The 22,556-nt window shown below is 43.2% G+C and overlaps 1 protein-coding gene across 10 annotated transcripts in view; it reads left to right on the top strand.

The window, feature by feature from the left end:
* The window catches only part of LOC128693913 (vascular endothelial growth factor receptor kdr-like), a 247,983-nt gene that overhangs the window by 101,325 nt on the left and 124,102 nt on the right, over positions 1-22,556 (top strand). For 7 of the 10 annotated variants that reach the window (XM_070090807.1, XM_070090810.1, XM_070090812.1 and 4 more), the window contains 4 exons: positions 9,361-9,521; positions 9,706-9,765; positions 13,042-13,168; positions 13,288-13,421. In XM_070090807.1, the coding sequence (XP_069946908.1) occupies positions 9,361-9,521; positions 9,706-9,765; positions 13,042-13,168; positions 13,288-13,421 (482 nt within the window). Of the gene's footprint in view, positions 1-5,922; positions 6,119-9,360; positions 9,522-9,705; positions 9,766-12,421; positions 12,496-13,041; positions 13,169-13,287; positions 13,422-14,167; positions 14,301-22,556 lie in introns of those variants that run through there. The other 3 variants (XM_070090815.1, XM_070090814.1, XM_070090817.1) reach the window with 3 other exon arrangements.

The following is a 22,556-nucleotide window of genomic DNA, read 5'->3' as shown; positions in this document are numbered from 1 at the left end:
CTCCTTCTCTCCCTCTCCTCTCTCCTCTCCCTCTCCCTCTCTCTCCTCCTCTCCCCTCTCCCTCTCCCTCTCTCCTCTCCCTCCTCCCTCTCTCCCTCTCTCTCTCTCCCTCCTCTCTCCCTCTCCCTCCTCTCTCTCCTCCTCTCTCTCCCTCTCTCTCTTCCCTCTCTCTCTCCCCTCCCCTCTTCCCTCTCCCTCCCTCTCTCTCCCTCTCCTCTCCTCCCTCTCTCCCTCCTCCTTCTCTCCCTTCTCTCCCTCCCTCCTCTCTCCCTCCTCCTCTCTCCCTCCCCTCCCTCCTCCTCCCCTCCTCTCACCTCCCTCCCTCTCCTCTCCCTCCTCTCTCCCTCTCTCTCCTCCCTCTCTCTCCTCTCTCTCCCTCTCTCTCCCCTCCTCTCCCCTCTCTCCCTCCTTCTCTCCCTCCCTCTTCACCTCTCCCTCTCCCTCTCCTCTCTCCCTCTCTCCCTCTCTCCCCTCTCCCTCTCTCTCCTCTCTCTCCTCTCCCTCTCCCTCTCTCTCCTCTCTCTCTCCTCTTCCTCCCTCTCTCTCTCTCTCTCCTCCCTCTCTCTCCCTCCTCTCCCTCTCTCTCTCTCTCTCTCCCTCTCCCTCTCTCCCTCTCTCTCTCACTCTCCCTCCTCTACACATGGTTTGACAAGGTTAAGGATCCCTAGCTTTATTGACAAGCCTATTTACAGGTTAAGGATTCCTAACTTTATTGATAAGCCAAGAGCTGTTACCTACATCAGCTCATTTGAAAGCATTTTTATTGTTATGAGACATACAAGTAGGGAACAGGATGAAGTTGGAGCCATCTGTGGGCCAGCATTTTCATTTGATCAACTGACGTTATCTCGTTGACATCATTATGCTGAACGAATGTGTTCCATACTCGAGTCATCCTGGGTATGTATGATCTCAGATGGAGTGATGTTCTGGAGAAGGGTACAGCCAGAGTGAAGTTGCTGCTTTCAGCCCGTCTTGTGGCATAAAAGCTTGCATTTCGCTGTCCTCGAAGTGGATCCAAGTGTGGTATTTTGACAATATTGGCCTTGTACATAACAGTAAGGCCACCCACATCCCTCCTATGTTGAAGGCTCTCTCTCTCCCTCTCTCTCTCCCTCTCTCTCCCCCTCTCTCTCTCCCTCTCTCTCCCTCTCTCCCTCTCTCTCCCCCCCTCTCTCTCTCCCTCTCTCTCTCTCTCTCTCTCTCTCTCCCTCCCCTCAACCCTAATCTCTCACCCTCCTCTCTCTCTATAGGCTTCTCTCTCCATCTCTCCACTCTCTCTCATAGCCTTTTCCTCGCCCTCCTTTCTCCTCTCTCTCTCTCTCTCCCTCTCCCTCTCCCTCTCTTTCTCTCTCTCTACTTTCCCCCTCATTTCACTCTCTCTCCCCCTTGGTCTTATCCCTCACCCCTATACTCTCTCCTCTCTCTCCCTCTTTCTACCCTTTCCCTTTCTCTCTCCTCTCTCTCCCTCTCTTTCTCTCTCCCCCACACCCTCTCCCTCCTCTAGCCTTCTGTCTGTGGTAATATGGGTGGCCTTAGAGGACGGAAAACCAGAGATCTGGAAGACGAACCAGGGAGGAAAGACTGGGAGTTAGAGCTCCAAAAAAGGGAGGAAGAGTGGGGAAGGAAGATAGTAGAGCTTGGTAAGAAAATGGAGGAGCGGATAGCTGAAGAGTGCAGGAAGTGGGAAGTACAGGTCTTAGCAGCAGAAGCTAGGATACAGTGCTTAGAAGAGAAACTGCAAAGCCTGAAACAGATTAGAGAGACAAATGACAATTCAGATGTGACATCAGGAAATTCAAAGTCAGGCGCAGACAAGGGGATGGTAAGCAACAACGGAGACATGCATGACACGAAGGTCCCTATCAGACCCAATGGGGCTAGGGAAAAGACGATGAGCACACTAAGATCAAACGACAGGTCCGAAGACAATGAAGGTATGCTATATGCAGAGATTCTAACAGCCAACTGCAGTAGCAAGGGACAGCTGGTCAGGAAAGACAGTTCACTGAGAATAGAAGTTTCAGATATGACAGGGACTGAAGGCAAGAACATGTCAATGGAAAGTAATAAAATGCCTCAGAGGAAGCAGATGGAGACTCAGTGGGAGGAGGAAAGGGCGAGGTCAGTTTTGTGTCACGGGCTCCAAGAAGCCAAGGGGGCCAACTTTGAAGAAATAAAACAGGAGGAGAAAAAAAAAATGATTGAAGGCATCATGAAAACAATAGGGGAGGGCAATATGACCCAGGTGACAAATTTTCAGAGAATTGGGTGGTTTATGAGTGGAAGGATAAGGCCTGTCAGAGTAACTTTCAAGGAAGAATCAGTTCGAACCAGGATTCTGCAAGAGAAAGCAAGACTGAGGGACAAAGAGGGGTACCAGAGAGTATACCTCGACCGCGACAGAACACAAGAAGAAAGGACTACACTGAAAGAGAGGGTACAGAGACGCAAGGAGGAACGAGAAGCAATGAAAATGAGCAGGACCCAGACACAGGAGGAAGGGCAAACACACCCCACAGAATCTCCCACCAAAAGACTCCACCCGCGACATTCCCAACGCAACTGAGCAACCTATACTACAACCCACTCACTGTTCCCTCTGCCACCAACCCCCATATCACAAACCTCACCCCAACAGCTGTCCCTTATGGGCATTCTGACCCCACCCCCATCAACACAAACCCCACCTACACCACAGCCCCATATAGGCCCCCACCAAGGCTCTCGCTCCCCCAACCCCAATATACTTGCATGACCACAATGATAGAAAAGAAACTAAAGGTTTGGTACACAAACGCGGATGGAATAACGAATAAACATGAGGAGTGGAATGAAAGAATCAGTGAAAAATCCCCAGACATCATAGCAGTCACAGAAACAAAACTCGCTGAGACAATAACAGACACAATCTTCCCAACAGGATATCAGATCCTGAGGAAAGATAGAAGGAGTAGAGGGGGAGGAGGGGTTGCACTGCTCATAAAACACCGATGGGGATTTGAGGAAATGGAAGGCATGGACATGATTGGAGAAAGAGACTACATTGTAGGTACAATTCAGTCCGGAGAACATAAAGTAGTCATTGGAGTGATGTATAACCCACCACAGAACTGCAGGAGGCCAAGAGAGGAGTACGAAGAAAACAACAGGGTGATGGTGGACACACTGGCTGAGGTGGCAAGAAGAGCTCACTCGAGCAGAGCAAAGTTACTGGTAATGGGCGATTTCAACCACAGGGAGATCGACTGGGAAAACCTGGAGCCACATGGGGGTCCCAAAACATGGAGAGCCAAGATGATGGATGTGGTACTTGAAAACCTCATGCATCAACATGTCAGGGACACAACCAGAGAGAGAGGGGAGGATGAGCCAGCAAGACTGGATCTTGTGTTCACCCTGAGCAGTTCAGACATTGAGGACATCACTTACGAGAGGCCCCTTGGAGCTAGCGATCATGTGGTTCTGAGTTTTGACTATATAGTAGAGTTACAAGTGGAGAAGGTAACAGGAACTGAAGGGGACAGGCCAAACTATAAAAGGGGGGACTACACAGGTATGAGAAACTTCCTGCAGGAGGTTCAGTGGGACAGAGAAATGGTAGGAAAATCAGTAAACGAGATGATGGAATATGTGGCAACAAAGTGCAAGGAGGCAGAGGAAAGTTTTGTTCCCAAGGGAAACAGAAATAATAGGAAGACCAAAACGAGTCCTTGGTTTACCCGAAGGTGTAGGGAGGCAAAAACTAAGTGCAACAGAGAATGGAAAAGGTACAGGAGGCATAGGACCCAGGAAAACAAGGAGATTAGTAGAAGAGCCAGAAACGAGTATGCACAGATAAGGAGGGAGGCCCAGCGACAGTATGAAAACGACATAGCATCGAAAGTCAAATCTGACCCGAAACTGCTGTATAGCCACATTAGGAGGAAGACAACAGTCAAGGACCAGGTGATAAGGCTGAGGAAAGAAGGTGGAGAACTCACAAGAAACGATCAAGAGGTATGTGAGGAGCTCAACACGAGATTTCAGGAAGTATTTACAGTAGAGACAGGAAGGACTCTGGGGGGACAGACCAGATGGGGACACCAGCAAGGAATACACCAACAAGTGTTGGACGGCATACATACAGATGAGGAGGAGGTGAAGAAACTGCTAAGGGACATCGATACCTCAAAGGCAATGGGACCGGACAACATCTCCCCGTGGGTCCTTAGAGAGGGAGCAGATATGTTGTGCGTGCCACTTACCACAATCTTCAACACATCCCTGGAAACTGGGCAACTACCTGAGGTATGGAAGACGGCAAATGTAGTTCCCATTTTTAAAAAAGGAGACAGAAAAGAGGCACTAAACTATAGACCTGTGTCATTGACGTGTATAGTATGCAAAATTATGGAGAAGATTATCAGGAGGAGAGTGGTGGAGCACCTGGAACGGAACAGGAGTATAAATGCCAACCAGCACGGATTCACGGAAGGCAAATCCTGTGTCACAAACCTTCTGGAGTTTTATGATAAAATAACAGAAGTAAGACAAGAGAGAGAGGGGTGGGTTGATTGCATCTTCTTGGACTGCAAGAAGGCCTTTGACACAGTTCCTCACAAGAGATTAGTGCAGAAGCTAGAGCATCAGGTGCATATAACAGGAAGGGCACTGCAATGGATCAGAGAATACCTGACAGGGAAGCAACAACGAGTCATGGTACGTAATGATGTATCACAGTGGGCACCTGTGACGAGCGGGGTCCCACAGGGGTCGGTCCTAGGACCAGTGCTATTTTTGGTATATGTGGACGACATGACGGAAGGGTTAGACTCAGAAGTGTCCCTGTTTGCAGATGATGTGAAGCTAATGAGGAAAATTAAATCTGATGAGGACCAGGCAGGACTTCAAAGAGACCTGGACAGACTGGACACCTGGTCCAGCAAATGGCTTCTCGAATTTAATCCTGCCAAATGCAAAGTCATGAAGATAGGGGAAGGGCACAGAAGACCACAGACAGAGTATAGGCTAGGTGGCCAAAGACTGCAAACCTCACTCAAGGAGAAAGATCTTGGGGTGAGTATAACACCGAGCATGTCTCCGGAAGCACACATCAATCAGATAACTGCTGCAGCATATGGGCGCCTGGCAAACCTGAGAACAGCATTCCGATACCTTAGTAAGGAATCATTCAAGACACTGTACACCGTGTATGTCAGGCCCATACTGGAGTATGCAGCACCTGTTTGGCACCCGCACTTGATAAAGCACGTCAAGAAACTAGAGAAAGTACAAAGGTTTGCGACAAGGTTAGTTTCAGAGCTAAGGGGAATGTCCTATGAAGAAAGATTAAGGGAAATCGGCCTGACGACACTGGAGGACAGGAGGGTCAGGGGAGACATGATAACGACATATAAAATACTGCGTGGAATAGACAAGGTGGACAAAGACAGGATGTTCCAGGGAGGGGACACAGAAACAAGAGGCCACAATTGGAAGTTGAAGACACAAATGAGTCAGAGAGATAGTAGGAAGTATTTCTTCAGTCATAGGGTTGTAAGGCAGTGGAATAGCCTAGAAAATGACGTAGTGGAGGCAGGAACCATACACAGTTTTAAGACGAGGTTTGATAAAGCTCATGGAGCGGGGAGAGAGAGGGCCTAGTAGCAACCGGTGAAGAGGCGGGGCCAGGAGCTAGGACTCGACCCCTGCAACCACAAATAGGTGAGTACAAATAGGTGAGTATACACACACACACACACACACACACACACACATCACTTGTATGTCAGAATGAACCATACGGCTTTAGAGTTTCGTAAATATAACAATGTAATAATTATTGATCATCGTGTAGTTTTCCTCGGTCTCTTGATCTCTGCATCTCTGCTTAGACTGTGTGTTATCTTGGTAATTTTTATCTTCTTTCTCTCTGGATAGGGATAAAGCACCTGTGGATTGAGATAACAAGAGGCTTATGGTGTTATCTTGCTGACGTCAGTACTTGGTGTCCCTAATAACATCTCCATGCCTTCTAAGTTGTACATGTATGGTATACAGTACCGACAAGATGAAGAATTAGACACATGCGCAAGATCTGGATATCTTCATTGTAGACGTTTCGGAATATAATACAGTGAGTATTTGTTCCGAAATGTTTCCTATTAGACGCCCTGGGTAGCTCCATCAGTAGAGCGACGGACTGTCAAAATGCAGGCCGCGGTTCGCCTCCCATCATTATATGTTTGTTCCCATAGGCTCAGAGACCCTTGGCTCATGGGAAAAGAGTGAATCTAAGTTCCTTAATAAGGAGCTAGGCGAAAGACTCATCAGGGTAACTAGGGATCCCAGGGCAGCTAATTTTCTGTTCCAGGGACTCAGCGCTGCTGTTCAGAGGGGTAATGCCTGCTGTATATTGGGCACGCGCCCCAGCTCTGAGGAGCTGGATGAAATTTTGGCGTTATAATCAGTGACAAATATGTAACAATATGTACTAGACATGTATCTCTCACACCTCTTGAACCGCATATGCCATCTTTATATCAACAATGTATCTCTTAAATCTTTTGTACCATAGTATGTAGCATATATATATATATATATATATATATATATATATATATATATATATATATATATATATATATATATATATATATATATATATATATATATATATATATATATATATATATATATATATATATATATATATATATATATATATATATATATATATATATATATATATATATATATATATATATATATATATATATATATATATATATATATATATATATATATATATATATATATATATATATATATATATATATTATTTAAAGAAAAATATGATAGAAATGGTGCTATTTTAAGCAAGAATTCAACCGCAACAGTGAATTCAAAATGATATTATGTAAGTCAAGGAAAATGCATAGTGTTTGTTGAAAATTTCTGTGATATTTGTTGTAGGCGCACAGGAGGCTCGCTGCTTGAAACTTTCAGGGGACGGACGTTGATCTGCAGCTGACTCGCTGTCTCGTGGCCCGGTCTGGATGACGTTGGCTTGTTCAGGTATTCGTTGGTGTCACAATGATGAGTTTATATGTTTTGTACGTAGACTGGTGCCCGTGTAATCCAGTCGGCAATATATCGTGCAAGATCGCTCAGTATCTGTGGCCATGGGAAGTTAGTTTAATATCTTTATTACGCACTCCATACCCATCCTGTGGGCGGTAATAAAAAAATTACCGAGGTACATAATGGGTCCAGGGACTGGGCCCCAAAGTTTTGATAACTGAACAAGTTACAATGGTAATGAACTCCAGGTAGATCTGGTCACACTCATGACCAAGTTACGAAGCTAATGAACCATCTACACGTCTGTATATGGTTGTACATGTGTGTTCTGTGAGGGGTGGGGGGATTCGGATCACAGTCTGCTGTGATAATCGGCTGGGGTGGGGTTTATCTGTCAGGTAAGTAGAGGTCTTCCATACCGTACAGCTGGCGCTTCTTGAGTTTCGCTAACCTGACATTGACTACATCGATCCCGTGTAGAACATGTAGATCCTCCATTCGGACTCAGTCCCTCAGCTAAGTGCCAGAGATAAAACGGACTACAAAATAAAAGTTGACTACAAGATGATGAAACTTAATGCTTGAAATACACCCATGTGTACCCCTATCACTCACACCTAAATCCAACATGCCGAAACTGCAGAAAGTCCAGAACAAAGCCTTCCATCCATACCACAGCAGGGAGGACAACTAGACACTAGCGAGACAGCTGAAGACCGATCACTGTGCCCAGCAAGTTCCTGGAAGCTAGCCTTCTGCGCGCCCACCTACTCCCACAAGCTTTCTGAGCTGCGACCTTCCACAAAGTATTTACACCTATTGTACGGGCATGTGTGTAGACACCTTTCCTGTGTACATGCGTGCCAGTGTTGGGCAGTGTGGTATGCTGTCTCTGCAAACTTCGTGATCACGAATATATTCTACACATGCCCATTATCAAGTAAAGATCGAAAGTGATTGAGCGACTTACTTTTGCTTCCCCTTCTACTCTCTCCATTTCTTCATTCATATCCATCCTCTCCATCCTTCTTGCTCCCCATCCTTACCAGGGCTTTGGTCATAGTTGAGTTGAATTGAATAGTTGCTGACATAATTGTCTCTAGATAGCATGAATAGTATTTAAAATAAATTTGGTCAATGGATAAACTTGAACAACCTAATCCTCATGAATAAGATTGTTATCTGAGCGTACAATAAACAATCGTTTATTGCTGAAAGGGACTAATCTTTTTCGTATAGGTCTTCTTGCATTTTCTCATTATGACATCCCCGCCCATCATCACTTGTGGAAAAGGCGAAACATGCCATGTTTTCATTATTACAACACAACGCTTAGATTTGCAAGGAGTATCACTGTCACATGAACATCTAATAAATTTTAGAATGTCTTTCAGGGCCCCGGATATATACTCCCTCTTTGTTATCTTATTCTGCTGCATCATTTCTAAATTGTCAACAACTCTTCCGTCTTCTAATTTCTGTGTTCTCACTTCTTTGCATAATATTTACACCACACATTGTTGCAAACATAACCTCTCCACTAATTCCTGCCTCCTCCTTGCTTCACACCCACTGTGAAGATAAATAAGTGGTTTCAACACCACTTATTTTTTGTGCGCGTCTGCTCATTGGTTCACCGCGTCCATCATAGAACCATCTGCCGATACGTCCACTCCTGTTCATGTAAATAGATTTACTTCCTCTAATCTCTCTCTCTCCAATCTCATATCTAATGTATCAGTGCATAGACTTCTTTGTTGTTCTTATAATGTTGTTCTTGTATATCTTAACTTTGAATCCGAAGTAGGATAACAGCGTTGCCTGTAAAATTGATCTGTGTAAAACAAAGATAAAATAATATTTTGCCACATAAGTAAAGGCTGCAGAGGTTATTGGGCTGATGTGAGTCTCTGGCAATGTACTGGGCGCTATGCTCACCCCTAGGTCTTTTTTCCCCTTTGAGTGAAGTCTACTACTACTGTCCTATCAACCCTAGTCTATACCCTGTCTCCAGTTTTCTTGCTCTTTCTTCATCTTCATGACCTTGCATTTGAGTGCGCACGTGCGTCCATACATGCACAACTTCATATATATGTTCACAGAAACAAGTACACAAACACACATTACACATAAAAGAGACACAAATATTAAAGACAGTAGCATGATTGACGTCCAGAGCGTGGGGTTGGTTGTAATATTTCTCTTTTCATACAGATCTTCTGATTTTTACAAGTCTGGTAACTGAGTGTGCTGGTGTGTGTTGCCCTACAGTAGCTTTGTCATCTACTCCTGCAGGCACGTCTCAGGGCCAGTCGACGGGGCTGAAGAAGCAGCAGGCGCCGGAAATTCTGCAGGAGGGTGACGAGATGGTGCTGCTGACGGGGTCCACCCTCAACATCACCTGCAGGGATACTCATCCCGTCACCTGGTGCACCGATATAGACAGCCTTACCTCCGTCAGTAATTCATTATCATTATCATCACTCTCTCTTTCTCTCTCTCTCTCACCGTCCCTTCGTACAGTAACTCGTCTCTTCTATAGGACTAATGGTTGTGCCTTCATCTGTTGCTTTTTTATAATAATAATAATAACAATAAACAAATAATAGCAGAGTATTAAGTTATAACTTTCTCTCTCAGGAAAATCTTGACGAATTCTACGAGGAGGGCCACAAGAAACCTTACGTCACCAACCTAGTGGTGAGTATCTGGTGTTAATGTAGTGCCCAAAATGGTGTTTATTTTCAATGCGGTACCAAAGTGGTCTTAATGTGATGTTAATATGATGTTAATGTGATGTTAATATTATGTTAATGTGATGTTAATATGATGCTGAAGCAGCGTCATTGTAATATACGATTGTTACCATTGGTTGCTTATAGTGGTAATTTAACTACCACAGCAACAATTCTGGTATAGGTAAATCCCGTGATACGGAGCGTATTCATAACGAGTACCTTTAGTCTGTTGATGCTAGGGTAACGAAATGGTTGACCTGGAGACATTTATTTATAAGGATAGCCATATGTTGCATTGACAACTGTGACAGCCAACTAATATGGTTATAGTTACAGGGTGTGACTCAACGTGCCATTGCTGTCAGTATGTTGTTAAAGGCTTATTAAATATATGTATGGCTTACATGTCAAGACACTGTCCTGCAGGGTGTCCTGTAGTGTCACCTTAACTACTGGGTGAGACAGGTGAATCCCATAATATGTTCTCATATGGCCAGGAAAGTTTCTCTCGCCCCATTCCCTTCAATAATGGGGTAAATTCCTCAACATTTCAAGAAATTGGATCTGTGCTCTTCCCCTGATCAAAAATGGTAAACCCATTTTCCCTTCATTCCCTGGCGTTGCATAACTTCTACAAATTCTGATTTATTCATATTTTTTTTTTACACTGCGACACTGTGGTTTTTTGGTACCAAGGATGGCTGCGACTACTCAGCTGCTAACAACTGCTTAGCATGATCTACTTCAACTAGAAGGCCCAGCTCACCTGTGACCTCATCTCCAAGCTGCTACACTTCACTTTCCAGTATAATTTTAAGCCTCTAGCTACTTGCTTCTGCACTGGTATAAGAGACTTATTATTTTGTTCTGAGGGTGATGGACTGATTACATTAACTACCTCTCCACTTCGCCTTTCACTAGTACTGATGTATCTGTAATCGACTAATGAGACCTTAGTACTAATATACCTCTACCGCCTAACAGACCGCCTTAGCCATTAGGTAGCATCTGCTTTTCAATACAACTGTATTACTAGTGACCAATAATAACGATATTACAATGGAATATTAAAAATTATAGGGGGATTTGGGAGGAGCTCCCAACGTTCATCTCCCAGTTTTTCCCTGTCTGTATTTGTTTACAAGAACCTAAACTTCGTAATCCTACGGGTTTAGCACTTGCCCCTTAACTATAACAATAACAATTCGTAACAGTCGGAATTCCCATTTTTCTACGTATTTTATAGTCACCTGACTTTTCCAGAGACATACAGTTTAACTGTACTTTTAGTGAGCAATGATCCCATTCTCGAATCTACGTTCATACATCACTACGATTAAGCACGTGTCTGACTGTGTTTTCCTTGTCGTAGCTTTTTCTTTCAAGTCCCTTGACTTTAAATGATGCGCGTTCTTTGATACTGTCCTTACCTGCATCTCTCCTTTCATCAGGTGAGTTTAACTCTCATCAATTTGCTATGGGGTCGATCGCAATGCGTCTTTCGTGGAAACCTCTTAGTATCTTTTTCTCACCCTTCTACTTTTTCGGCTTGAATAATAGTGTTCCAACACAGCGAGATCCCGACCCCTATACTCTCTAATGTATAGAATTTTTTATCTGCTCCTCCAGTGCGCTCAAATTCCATTGGACTGTAATCAATGATCTTCGTAACAGTGATCATTTCCTCTGTTTTAGCTGCTTCCCGTTCTAATAACTGACCTGTTCGACTATCCTGGTTGTAACTTGAGGTGCACGCCATACCTCTTTTCATGTCATTCCTCCCGATTCCTTCTCTACAAATGAGTTATTACAATCTTCAGCTACACTTGCCATCTCCTGGACCTCAGGTAAATACGCATTATGTGACAAGTGTTCCCTAGTTATCTCCTGACTAGGCTCGCACAGTACGATCCAAACACTGGTAATAAATCTTTTCATCAGGTGCTGTATAACCCCTATTCGCTCTAGTTCTGAGGGGTTGGATGAGATATTTGCAATGTAAATTTTGACAGACACATGTGTATTTATAATGTGTCCATCAAACTTCATGTGAGGATAAGGTTAATTTTTATTTTTAACCCGGGGGAGGATGTCACCCAAGAAAATTCAACAAAAACATTGCGCCATCGAGGACTGTCTTGTTTTATTTCCATTTGGGTCCTTTAAATCTTGCACCTCAGGATGCGACCCACACCAGTCAGTTAATACCCAGGTACCTACTTACTGCTAGGTCAACAGGGACAGTAGGTGTAAGGAGACATGCTCAACGTTTCCACCCGTACCGGGGATTGAATCACGGACACTTAATGTGTGAGGAAAAAGTGATGCCAACGGAGTCATGGGACACCATGTTCTGTATATTCCATCTGTGTACCATGAATATATCCCTTTAAGCTTTGTGTACCGTATTGCAAAATAAATATACTTATTTGTGCTGTTAAAACAATGGGATGGTAAAGGAAGTGAAATATTAAAAAATGGCTTCGTGAAGAAATTAAAGAATTGACTAGTAGTGAGCGTTTGACATGCAGCCTTAATTAATGTCCCTATAGTAGTCATCAATAGGTTTTGAACCCCATTAACCAACCTCGGCTTCTCAGTTTTAGCTGGTGGTTAGTCAGTTGGCCTGCCACACCTCCACAAGCATGGTGCAGCTGGTAGCCAGAGCTTGGTACAGCTGTTACGTTTCTAGGTGTGTTTGATGTGAGTTGTCTAAATTTTAATATTTTTGCAATTTCTAAAAGTTATTCCTGTTACTGATAACGTAAGTCATATTTTCGGTATTTTGTATCAAGGTATGTTTAATGCGAATTTTTTCACTTTTTTTTTTTACGTAACTTTTAGTTTCGGTTCTGTGTTAACTTGTCATTATTCCTGTAATCTGTCTTTATAGATTATTCTTGTCATAGTTACATTACAGTTTTCTTTTAACTTAGCCTTATTATTATCATTTTAAATTCATTGTACATGTGTGTTATTGTGATGTAACGAGCCAGTTGCAACACGTTAATCTTGCACATAAAGCATGTGATGTGTCTACTCACGGTGTTCACCTTCATCCTGTGACTGCGCTTTTCAAATTATACTCTTCTGCTGTTGTATGTACCGGATATATATGTGTGTTTGAGTGTGTATACTAATATATTCGCACTGCGGGTGTTCCCACGATTGAAACTCACATATAGAAAAGGGTAGCAGCATACTGCTGATGTATAAAATGTTAACTCTCTCTTCCCAGGTGGAGAACATCAACTACACTTATGTGGGTTACTACTCTTGCATCCACAACACCACCGAGAACAAAATAAAAAAAATCTGTAACGTTACTGACCCCCTCGTCACCTCTGTTTACGTCTACGTTAAAGGTGAGTGATATAGGTTAGAGATGGCCGGCATCTTTGTGCAGTGTGTTATGTACTTTGGTGTCGGGCAGCATGTTGGTGGATGTGTATCAAATGAAGCTAATGCACTACTCAACTCACAGACGTCGACAACCTGCTGGCTAAGGAAGCGTTGGCTCTGACGTTCTACGGAAGAGTTAACCAGGAATTCACTTTTCCCTGTAAGCCAACCTTCCCTGAGGTGCAGATCACAATGGAGAAAATTCATGGCGACTTAGTAAGTTCTTTACCGTCTCTTTTGTCACATTCAGCAATGTTAAATTTGTCAGTGTGTTAGTATACATAATGTAGATTAAATTTTGGTGTGAGGAGCACTGGGGACAAGCAGCGACCTTACAATGGCAAGTTCATGATTATACCGGCTTAGCCACAGTTCTCGCTCAGTCTACATATAGTTTTCAACGCATACAGGCTGTTTGGATAGAAGATCAAAACTGTTTTCTAAAGGGAGGTGACTTTGCCGACGTGTTGGGGAAGGGGGCTGTTGCTCCATGATTTGGATATTCTCTTTCCTTGGACTGAACCGGATTGCTTCCCATTTCCTTAAGCGCTAAACGAGTCTAAGACTTAGGGCTCTTGATTATAATAATATTAGTAATGATATTATATATAATCACTTGTATACTGTAGCCTACCCACACAGATCTTTAATCCATAGTGTTCCTTAAACAATGTTATTGATATATGGTGAAACTCATTTCTTATGACCTGAGAGATTTAGATTAGGAAATATATAGGAGCGACATATTAATGTATCTTGGGATTAGATGAATGATGAATAGGGAGATTTTAAGAATTCTTGCAGCAAGTATGTGCTTGCATATTAATGGCACGTGAGTAGAATTGTGACCTTGATGCAAAAATGTAACACTTGGCAGTTTAGATGAATCCTTACATCAAGGTTTGTATACTCGAGCAGGAAGTCTTGAACACCCCGTCAGCTTCACTCTTCCTTCTCCCTAGGACTTATCCGATAGCTACGACCCACGGAGAGGCTTTACTGCAACCATCTTTGGTGCAGTTGCCGACATGTATACGTGCATAGCCATGTACGGTAACAAAAGTAAAGACGTTGACATGATCCTGGAAATAGAATGTTAGTATTAAAGTTGTTTGTTCAGCACGCTGACACTATGGCACCGCCCTTGCTTGAGATTGCCTGAGGGAGTCTTAGGCTTAGAGCACGGCCAGAAGCCTCCTTCTACTAACACCACTCTGCCTCAGCTACACTTGCTAACTCTTGCTGTTAAAAAAAAATCTAAACTCTTATGGGTTATACAGCGCTAAAACATAAACATAAAACCAGTCAAGATTCCAGGGCGTTTGTGAAGGACCCTTGATTTAAGGAATCGTTGTTACCTTCCATGAATCAGACTTGATTTCCTCTTCAGGCGCTGTACAACCCATACGGGTTTAGCGATTTTCCATGAATATGATGTAAAGTTATGAACGGATGAAACTATTTTCATATCGGCGAGTCCCGAGTTCGATTCCCAGATGAGCAGAGGTGTGTAACTCATCATGCACCTGCTGTTCCTGTTCACCTATCAGTAAGTACCTGGATGTTAGTCAACTTTTGTGCGTGACATCCTGGCTAGAACCAGGTTGCAGATAAGACGTAAAATAACATCTCTAAGGCAATGAAAATTAGCTACGTGGATCTGTGTAAGTTACATAACACCAGAACTGTTTACATAACACTGGATCTATTTACACACCACTAAAAAATCTTCACAGAACACTGAAAATGTTTACACGGCACTATAAATGTTAAAACTGATCATTTAAAATTTGTTGCTTATTACAAAAAAATAATTATCATGCTTTGGAGATTATATGGGGAAGAGTAGAGGATTGTTTAGAGAGGAGTGAAGTTGTGTAGAGAATTTTTCTCTGATAAGTTATGTTCTCTTTGATAGGTGATGTCTATGCTGAAGGGACACCAAATATAATCTGTAGAAATACGAATTTCACGAACATTAAGATATCTCCTCTGAAAGAGGAGATATGTAAGTTACATATATATCTCCTCTTTTATATAAGAACATAAGAACATAAGAACGAAGGAACACTGCAGAAGGCCTACTGGCCCATGCGAGGCAGGTCCAAGTCCCTACCGGCCTAAGCCAATGCACCCAACCTAGTCAGGTCAGGTCACATTGACTTAAGGGAGGAACACGGCAACCGACCTGTTAGCACAAGCTATCAGGTCTAACTCACACCCACCCACATCTACTCATGTATTTATCCAACCTATTTTTAAAGCTACACAACGTTCTGGCCTCTATAACGGTACTTGGGAGTTTGTTCCACTCATCCACAACTCTATTACCAAACCAGTACTTTCCTATATCCTTCCTGAATCTGAATTTTTCCAACTTAAAACCATTGCTGCGAGTCCTGTCTAGGCTAGATATTTTCAGCACACTATTTACATCCCCTTTATTTATTCCTGTCTTCCACTTATAAACCTCAATCATATCCCCCCTAATTCTACGTCTTTCTAGAGAGTGCAGTTTCAGGGCCCTTAGTCTATCCTCATAGGGAAGGTTTCTGATACATGGGATCATCTTTGTCATCCTCCTTTGTACATTTTCCAGAGAATTTATATCCATTCTGTAATACGGTGACCAAAACTGTGCAGCATAATCTAAATGAGGCCTAACCAAGGATGTATAGAGTTGAAGAACAACCTGAGGACTCCTATTATTTATGCTTCTTGATATGAAGCCAAGGATTCTATTAGCTTTATTGCGAACACTTATGCACTGTTGTCTTGGTTTCAGATTACTGCTAACCAGAACTCCTAAATCTTTTTCGCAATCCGTAATATTAAGATCTACATTATTTAGTTTATATGTGGCATGGTTATTGTCCTGTCCAACATTTAGAACTTTGCATTTGTCTATATTAAACTGCATCTGCCACTTCTCCGACCACTGCATCAGTCTATTCAAATCTTCCTGGAGTGCTCGAATGTCCTCGTCAGAATGAATTCGACGGCCTATTTTGGTGTCATCGGCAAACTTGCCGATGTCGCTCTTTATGCCCTCATCTATGTCGTTTATGTAGATTGTGAACAGCAGGGGGCCCAACACTGACCCCTGTGGAACACCGCTCGTGACGCTTCCCCACTCTGATTTCTCCCCATTTATGCAAACTCTCTGCTGCCTATTTGTCAACCATGCCTCTATCCAGGAAAAAATTTCTCCTCCTATTCCATGTGCTTTAATTTTCCTCAATAGTCTCTGATGTGGGACCCTGTCAAAAGCCTTACTGAAGTCCATATACACAATATCATATTCATTACCATGATCTACCTCCTCAAATACCTTAGTGAAAAAAGTTAATAAATTCGTAAGGCAGGAACGCCCCTTTGTAAAACCATGCTGAGATTCGTTGATTAATTTATGCTTTTCAAGGTGGCTACGAACTGCCTCGGCAATTATTGATTCCATAAATTTTCCCACTATGGAGGTTAGGCTTATTGGTCTATAGTTCGAAGCTAAGGACCTGTCACCTGTTTTGAAAATAGGTATCACATTTGCCATTTTCCACTTATCTGGCACCGTGCCAGTTTGTAGTGATATGTTGAAAAGATTAGCCAAAGGTGTGCTAAGCTCCTCTTTACATTCCTTTAGAACCCTTGCATACAGTTCATCAGGGCCTGGGGATTTGTTAGGTTTTAATTTATCTATTTGCCTAAGGACCATGTCACTTGTGACCCTAATAGTGCACAGTTTATTATCGTCCTGTTCTACATAATTTATCATTACTGGAATATCGCTGGTATCCTCCTGTGTAAAAACTGAGAGGAAGTATGTGTTAAAAATTCTACACATTTCCTTATCACTGTCAGTGAGCTGACCCGAGGAACTTTTGAGTGGGCCTATCTTGTCCCTGATCTTACTTCTGTATACCTGAAAGAATCCTTTTGGGTTAGTCTTCGATTCTCTTGCAACTTTAACCTCATAATCTCTTTTTGCTTTTCTAATTCCCTTTTTTATTTCTCTCTTTAACTGAATATATCGATTTCTTAATTGCCCCTCTCCTCTTTTGATTTGCCTATATATGCCTCTCTTTTGACCAATCAGATATTTTAATCTATTGTTCATCCATTTAGGATCATTTTTGTTTGATCTGATTTCCCTATTTGGAACATAATTTGACTGAGCAGCTAGAACTATGCCCTGGAAAGCATCATATCGGCAACCATCACCACCTACCTGACCCCTAGTCAGGTCATTCCAGTTCAGCCCACCTAAGTAATTTTTCAGTCCTATGAAATCAGCCAAGCGAAAGTCAGGGACGGAGACTTGATTGCCATTATTAGGGGAATTCCATGATATGTTAAAACTGAGTGATTTGTGATCACTCTCCCCAAGCTCATCATTAACCTCAAGATTATTAATTAGTGTTTCCCTACTGGCAAGAACCAAGTCAAGGAGGTTATTTCCCCTAGTTGGCTCTGTCACAAACTGTTTTAAAAAACAATCCTGGATCGTATCAAGAAAGTCACCCGACTCTAAATTTCCTGTCAAATTGCTCCAGTCAATCTGTCTATAGTTGAAATCTCCCATTAGCACAACATTTTCGTATGTAGATGCCTTACGAATTTCGTCCCATAGAAGTTTACTGCACTCCCTATCAAGATTTGGGGCCCTGTAAATCACACCCAAAATTAGTTTTTCTCGGCCCTCGAGAAGCTGTAACCAAACAGATTCAGTGGCTGATGCTTCTAATTTAATATCTTGTCTAACACAACAATTTAAATTGTCTCTGACATACATCGCTACTCCACCACCTTTCCTGTTGACCCTGTCAGTGTGGAATAATTTATAGCCTTGTATGTGACATTCAGAGGGCATCTCTCTATCTTTCAGATTGAGCCAGGTCTCTGTTATAGCAATAATATCTATGTTTCCTGCACTTGCAATTAATCTTAGCTCATCTATCTTATTTCTAACACTCCTGCTATTAGTATAGTAAACCTTAAGGGAGCTAGTCCCTTGCTGCCCTCTGCTGTCCCCCTTTGTTTGCTGACCTGTTCTATTGTCTTTATTTATAACTTCATGCTGAATGCCTTTTATACATTTACTGTTTCCAACCCTAGTGTTGCAACCTGCTTGTTTCCCACACACACCCATACCTCTATCTTCCATCAGTTTAAAATCATAGGCATTTCACCAATGGCCTTCTCAATCGAGTCTGCAAGTGCTACCACCCCTGCCCCAGAGAGATGAACCCCATCCCTTGCATACATATCATGTTTGCCATAAAAGTTGTTCCAGTTGTCAATGAATGGGATTGCAAGTTCCTTGCAGTATCTGTCTAGCCAGCAATTTACACCAATTGCCCTAGACAACCATTCATTTCCTACTCCCCTTCTAGGCAAGATGCTACATATGATTGGGATCCCTCCCTTAGACTTAATGAAATCTATAGCTGACCTGTACTTATCTAGCAGCTCTTCTCTCCTACCCTTCCCAATATCATTTCCACCAGCACTGAGACAGATAATGGGCTTGTTCCCATTACCTGACATGATATTATCCAGTCTGTTGACAATGTCCCCAACACCAGCTCCAGGGAAGCACACTCTATCTCTCATCTTCTTATTCCTATTACAAAAAGCACGGTCAACATATCTTACCTGAGAGTCACCAACCACAAGAATGCGCTTACCTTCATTAGCAGGGGCAGTAGTACCCTTACCTTCACTGGCCACTGAAGTACATTCATCCTGGAGAACAGAGAAGCGATTTCCTACCTTCAGATCTTCACTCTTAACTTTCCTTACTCTGATGCGCCTCCCATTACTGTGAACAACTCGCCACTTGTAGCAGGTGCTGGGCTGCACCTCACTGCTGGTAGCCGTTGCTACCTCCCCACCTACAGCCTCCTCACAGTGAGAGACAGACTGCACCTCACTGCTAGAAGCCTCATTCCCCACATCTCCAACCACCTCACACTCTCTCCCAGGCCCATTGAGGTGGACCTTCAGCCTCCTAATCTCCTCCTGGAGAAGCAAGACCTCCTCCTTCAACTCTCCAACCTCAGTTTTTAAAACACTGCAGAAGCAAGCCATGCTTTGTAACCGTCCACTTATGCAAGCATAAGTGTGCAGCTGTAGATAAATGAACCAGTACCTAAACAATCTCACTTACACACGCATTACTATGTATGACAAGTGTTACCAAGTACACCAAGTGTACACTTTATCACTTAGAATACACTTTTGTTGATGTAAATATAGGTGAGAGTGGTACACCGCTGGTCGTAATAAACACACTCAACTTCTCAAGGTCACACACTAGGCCCAGCTTCTGGAGTTACCAGCGTTTTAATGTGTTTATTATGTGTCAGTGCGTGTCTGCAGTCATTAAATTGGTGTATCAGAAGTTAAACACTACAATCCAGTTGATCAAATAGTCTAAAACAATTTACACAATGTATAACTAGAAGTATAATGATTGCAAATTGTTACTATTACAATTTTAACTAGGCGCTAGACCCACTAGATGAGATGGCAAGGAACATAGATGTTAACAGGCTGACTCTTGCTTAACACAGTTGAAAGGTAACCGAATTACTCAAGTAAGAAAGTATTCATGAAACTGAACATTATGCAGGAGTAAGCTTGTTCACAGTAAAAATACAAAGCATAAGTTACACACTCACACCACAGATGAACACTGCAATTTGAAATATTACTGGGAATTTAGCAGTAAAGTTTCAGTCTGAACGAGAAAATGTATTAGAAAACACAGCAATGACACTAGGACAAGCAACTTAATTATGTAACCGTATTTAATAGTTCAGTTACACTGAGCAGAGCATGTATTACACTGATTTATCAAATGTAAGGAGTCACTACACTGAAGTACACTCTGAGCCTTTTAAAGTCTTAATACAGGCTTACAAATGACAATTAACTGTTGGGGAAAGCAGCACTTAACACTTCTAGCACACGTATGACAGATGAATGTTCACTGTGTACAAGCCAATCACCACAAGCTTACTATGTTTATAAGTGAACCTCTGGCATGTCCCACTCAAAATGTCAGCACTGCAATGCTCGTCAAATTGTTCTCAAGCCACTACAGGAAACACTGGTATGCCAGCAGCACTGCAGAACGTATACAGACATGCTGGGCCCTAGGACAGCTATTATTGCAGGCTGCCTTAGCTTGTTCTGGCTAGCTTTTAGTGCTGCCCTCAAGCTTGCTTGACTGTGCTCACCAAGCCCGCGCCAACCACCCGGACACCTGCTTGCAGCAGGCAGGCAGGCAGGCACACAGGAGACACTCGCAAGATGAGCGGAGTTCGGCACAGAGGACACGGGCACTCAAGCACCCATGTGGTCTGGCAAAAAACCGCCTCTAGACCACAAGCAAATAGAGGCGAACGGCTGAGTTCCAAATCGAGGAAGGAGAAGGGACAAGGAAAGGATATTCACCAGCTAGACACAGGGTGTAGTGGCCTGCAGGTCGCAGTGCAATTTTCAAGGTCATTCACTGGGCCCACAGTCGTCTCGAGAGTTACCAACCCTGTACTGCTTGTTAACTCCAAACCTGCAGCACTTAACACATCTAGCACACGTGTCTTGGAATGACACAAATTTTCACTACATAAGAACTAGTTCTCACAACACCGAAGGTACGGCCGGAACACTGTAGAACGTTCACAAAGGCATTCTGGGATTCAGAACAGATGTAGCCTTGGCCTTCACTGGCTGGCTTGGAGCGCTGTTTGGCCTGGATCAGCTAAACTCGCCCTTATCCCATATGTAGATAATGGCGACGAGTTAAGGGATACCGGTGAATAGGAAAGTCGAGGAAGGGACATTCACCTCACTAGACACACGCAGTATGGGTGTAAGTGGCATGCGGGTCTTATAGTGCCATTTTCAAGGTCACCCAGCAGGCCAGACATTCCTCACTCATTTTAAGCCTACGTAGGTACTGATGGTAGCACAATGTCCTAAGTCAGCGTAATCCACTCATGCAAATAGTTACAACAAATCTGCAGCACTTGCGGAACTCACATATTCGAGTACCAGCGGGGCAGCAAAATACACCTCTACACTGCACGTCGTTGATAGAGGCGAACGGCTGAGTTTAAGGAGGAGAGTTGGGGATACAGGAGAACAGCAGAGGTAACTGAGCACGCACATTCGCCTTTCTTCTCATAGTCAATATGGGCGAAAGTCTCAGGCAGGTGATGCAGTGCCTCGCTCAAGGTCACAGGCTGAGGCAGACTTCTCAAGAGTTACCACACACTGCAATACTCGTAGAGATTGTTACTCACTCCAAGCTTGCAGAACTTCTAGCACACGTGTCTTGGAGTGAAAGACGAATTTTCAGTGTGTGGACACCTGGGTTACCAACTCACGTAGGACTCACGCTCGTCGTTATTCCTCAGATTGGTAAAGCGATGAGTTGTGAGCATTTTGAGAGGCACGAGTAGCAGTGGACTAGCAAAATTCGCCTCTACACTCTATGTTGATAGAGGCGAAAGGCTGAGGTCAAATGAAAGGCAGAGGGGAAGCAGAGGCCTGTGAGGGCCTTTGCAAAAAGGAAAACTATTTCCAGTGTTTGACTAGGTATATCCTTAGTCACAGCTCGCACATAAGAGTTCTCACAACACTGAAGCTGTCTTCCAACAGTAGGAGTTTTAATGATGACTTATCAGTCGGGAGAAATGGGTAGGCCTGTGAATTAGTGGGTCCAGATCCCCAGCACACGTCTACTCCCCTCAACCACTCAGCTGAAGTGAAGTAGGACATGGGGGCATCATCTGTTGTATATTCAAATTTTTACATAAACGCGAATGGAGTGATCAAGAAGAATGAGGGACGCTCCACTAGATTGCTTCCAATCTAAAGTTAATTCGTTGCGACACGGGAAGACAGTTTCTCTCCTATCCAACTAAAAATGCTTGCCTTAAATCAATTTCCGGGGTTTCGACATAATTATAAACAATCGCTTCAGAGTTAAAAGATATTAGTTGTCAGGCGTCCAAGCTCTCGGTAAGACGTCACATTCATTCGGCAAGCATTTTTATTTTTTAACTTTTTTTTCTATACAAATAAAATCAAAAGACTTCGATTTGAGTTGTAGGAATGGAGTTCAAGTCATCTCCGGCGACAATAGCGGCGCTGGTTATGGTGTTGGCAGGATTCATAATCTTGTGGAGTGACGACGTTCGTGCTACATGTCAAAAAGACCAGAGGCTCTTGGACCAGACTTCGGCCGTGATCTACGCCTTGGTGGAAAATATCACCTCTACATCTTCCTCCCCCTTTGATGTCACCTATAAAGTTTGTATCCTGGTTACGAGCGTGCTCAAG

Source organism: Cherax quadricarinatus, chromosome 33, assembly GCF_038502225.1.
Source record: "Cherax quadricarinatus isolate ZL_2023a chromosome 33, ASM3850222v1, whole genome shotgun sequence".
Taxonomy (NCBI): domain Eukaryota; kingdom Metazoa; phylum Arthropoda; class Malacostraca; order Decapoda; family Parastacidae; genus Cherax; species Cherax quadricarinatus.
This window is presented reverse-complemented; position numbering and strand designations above follow the sequence as displayed.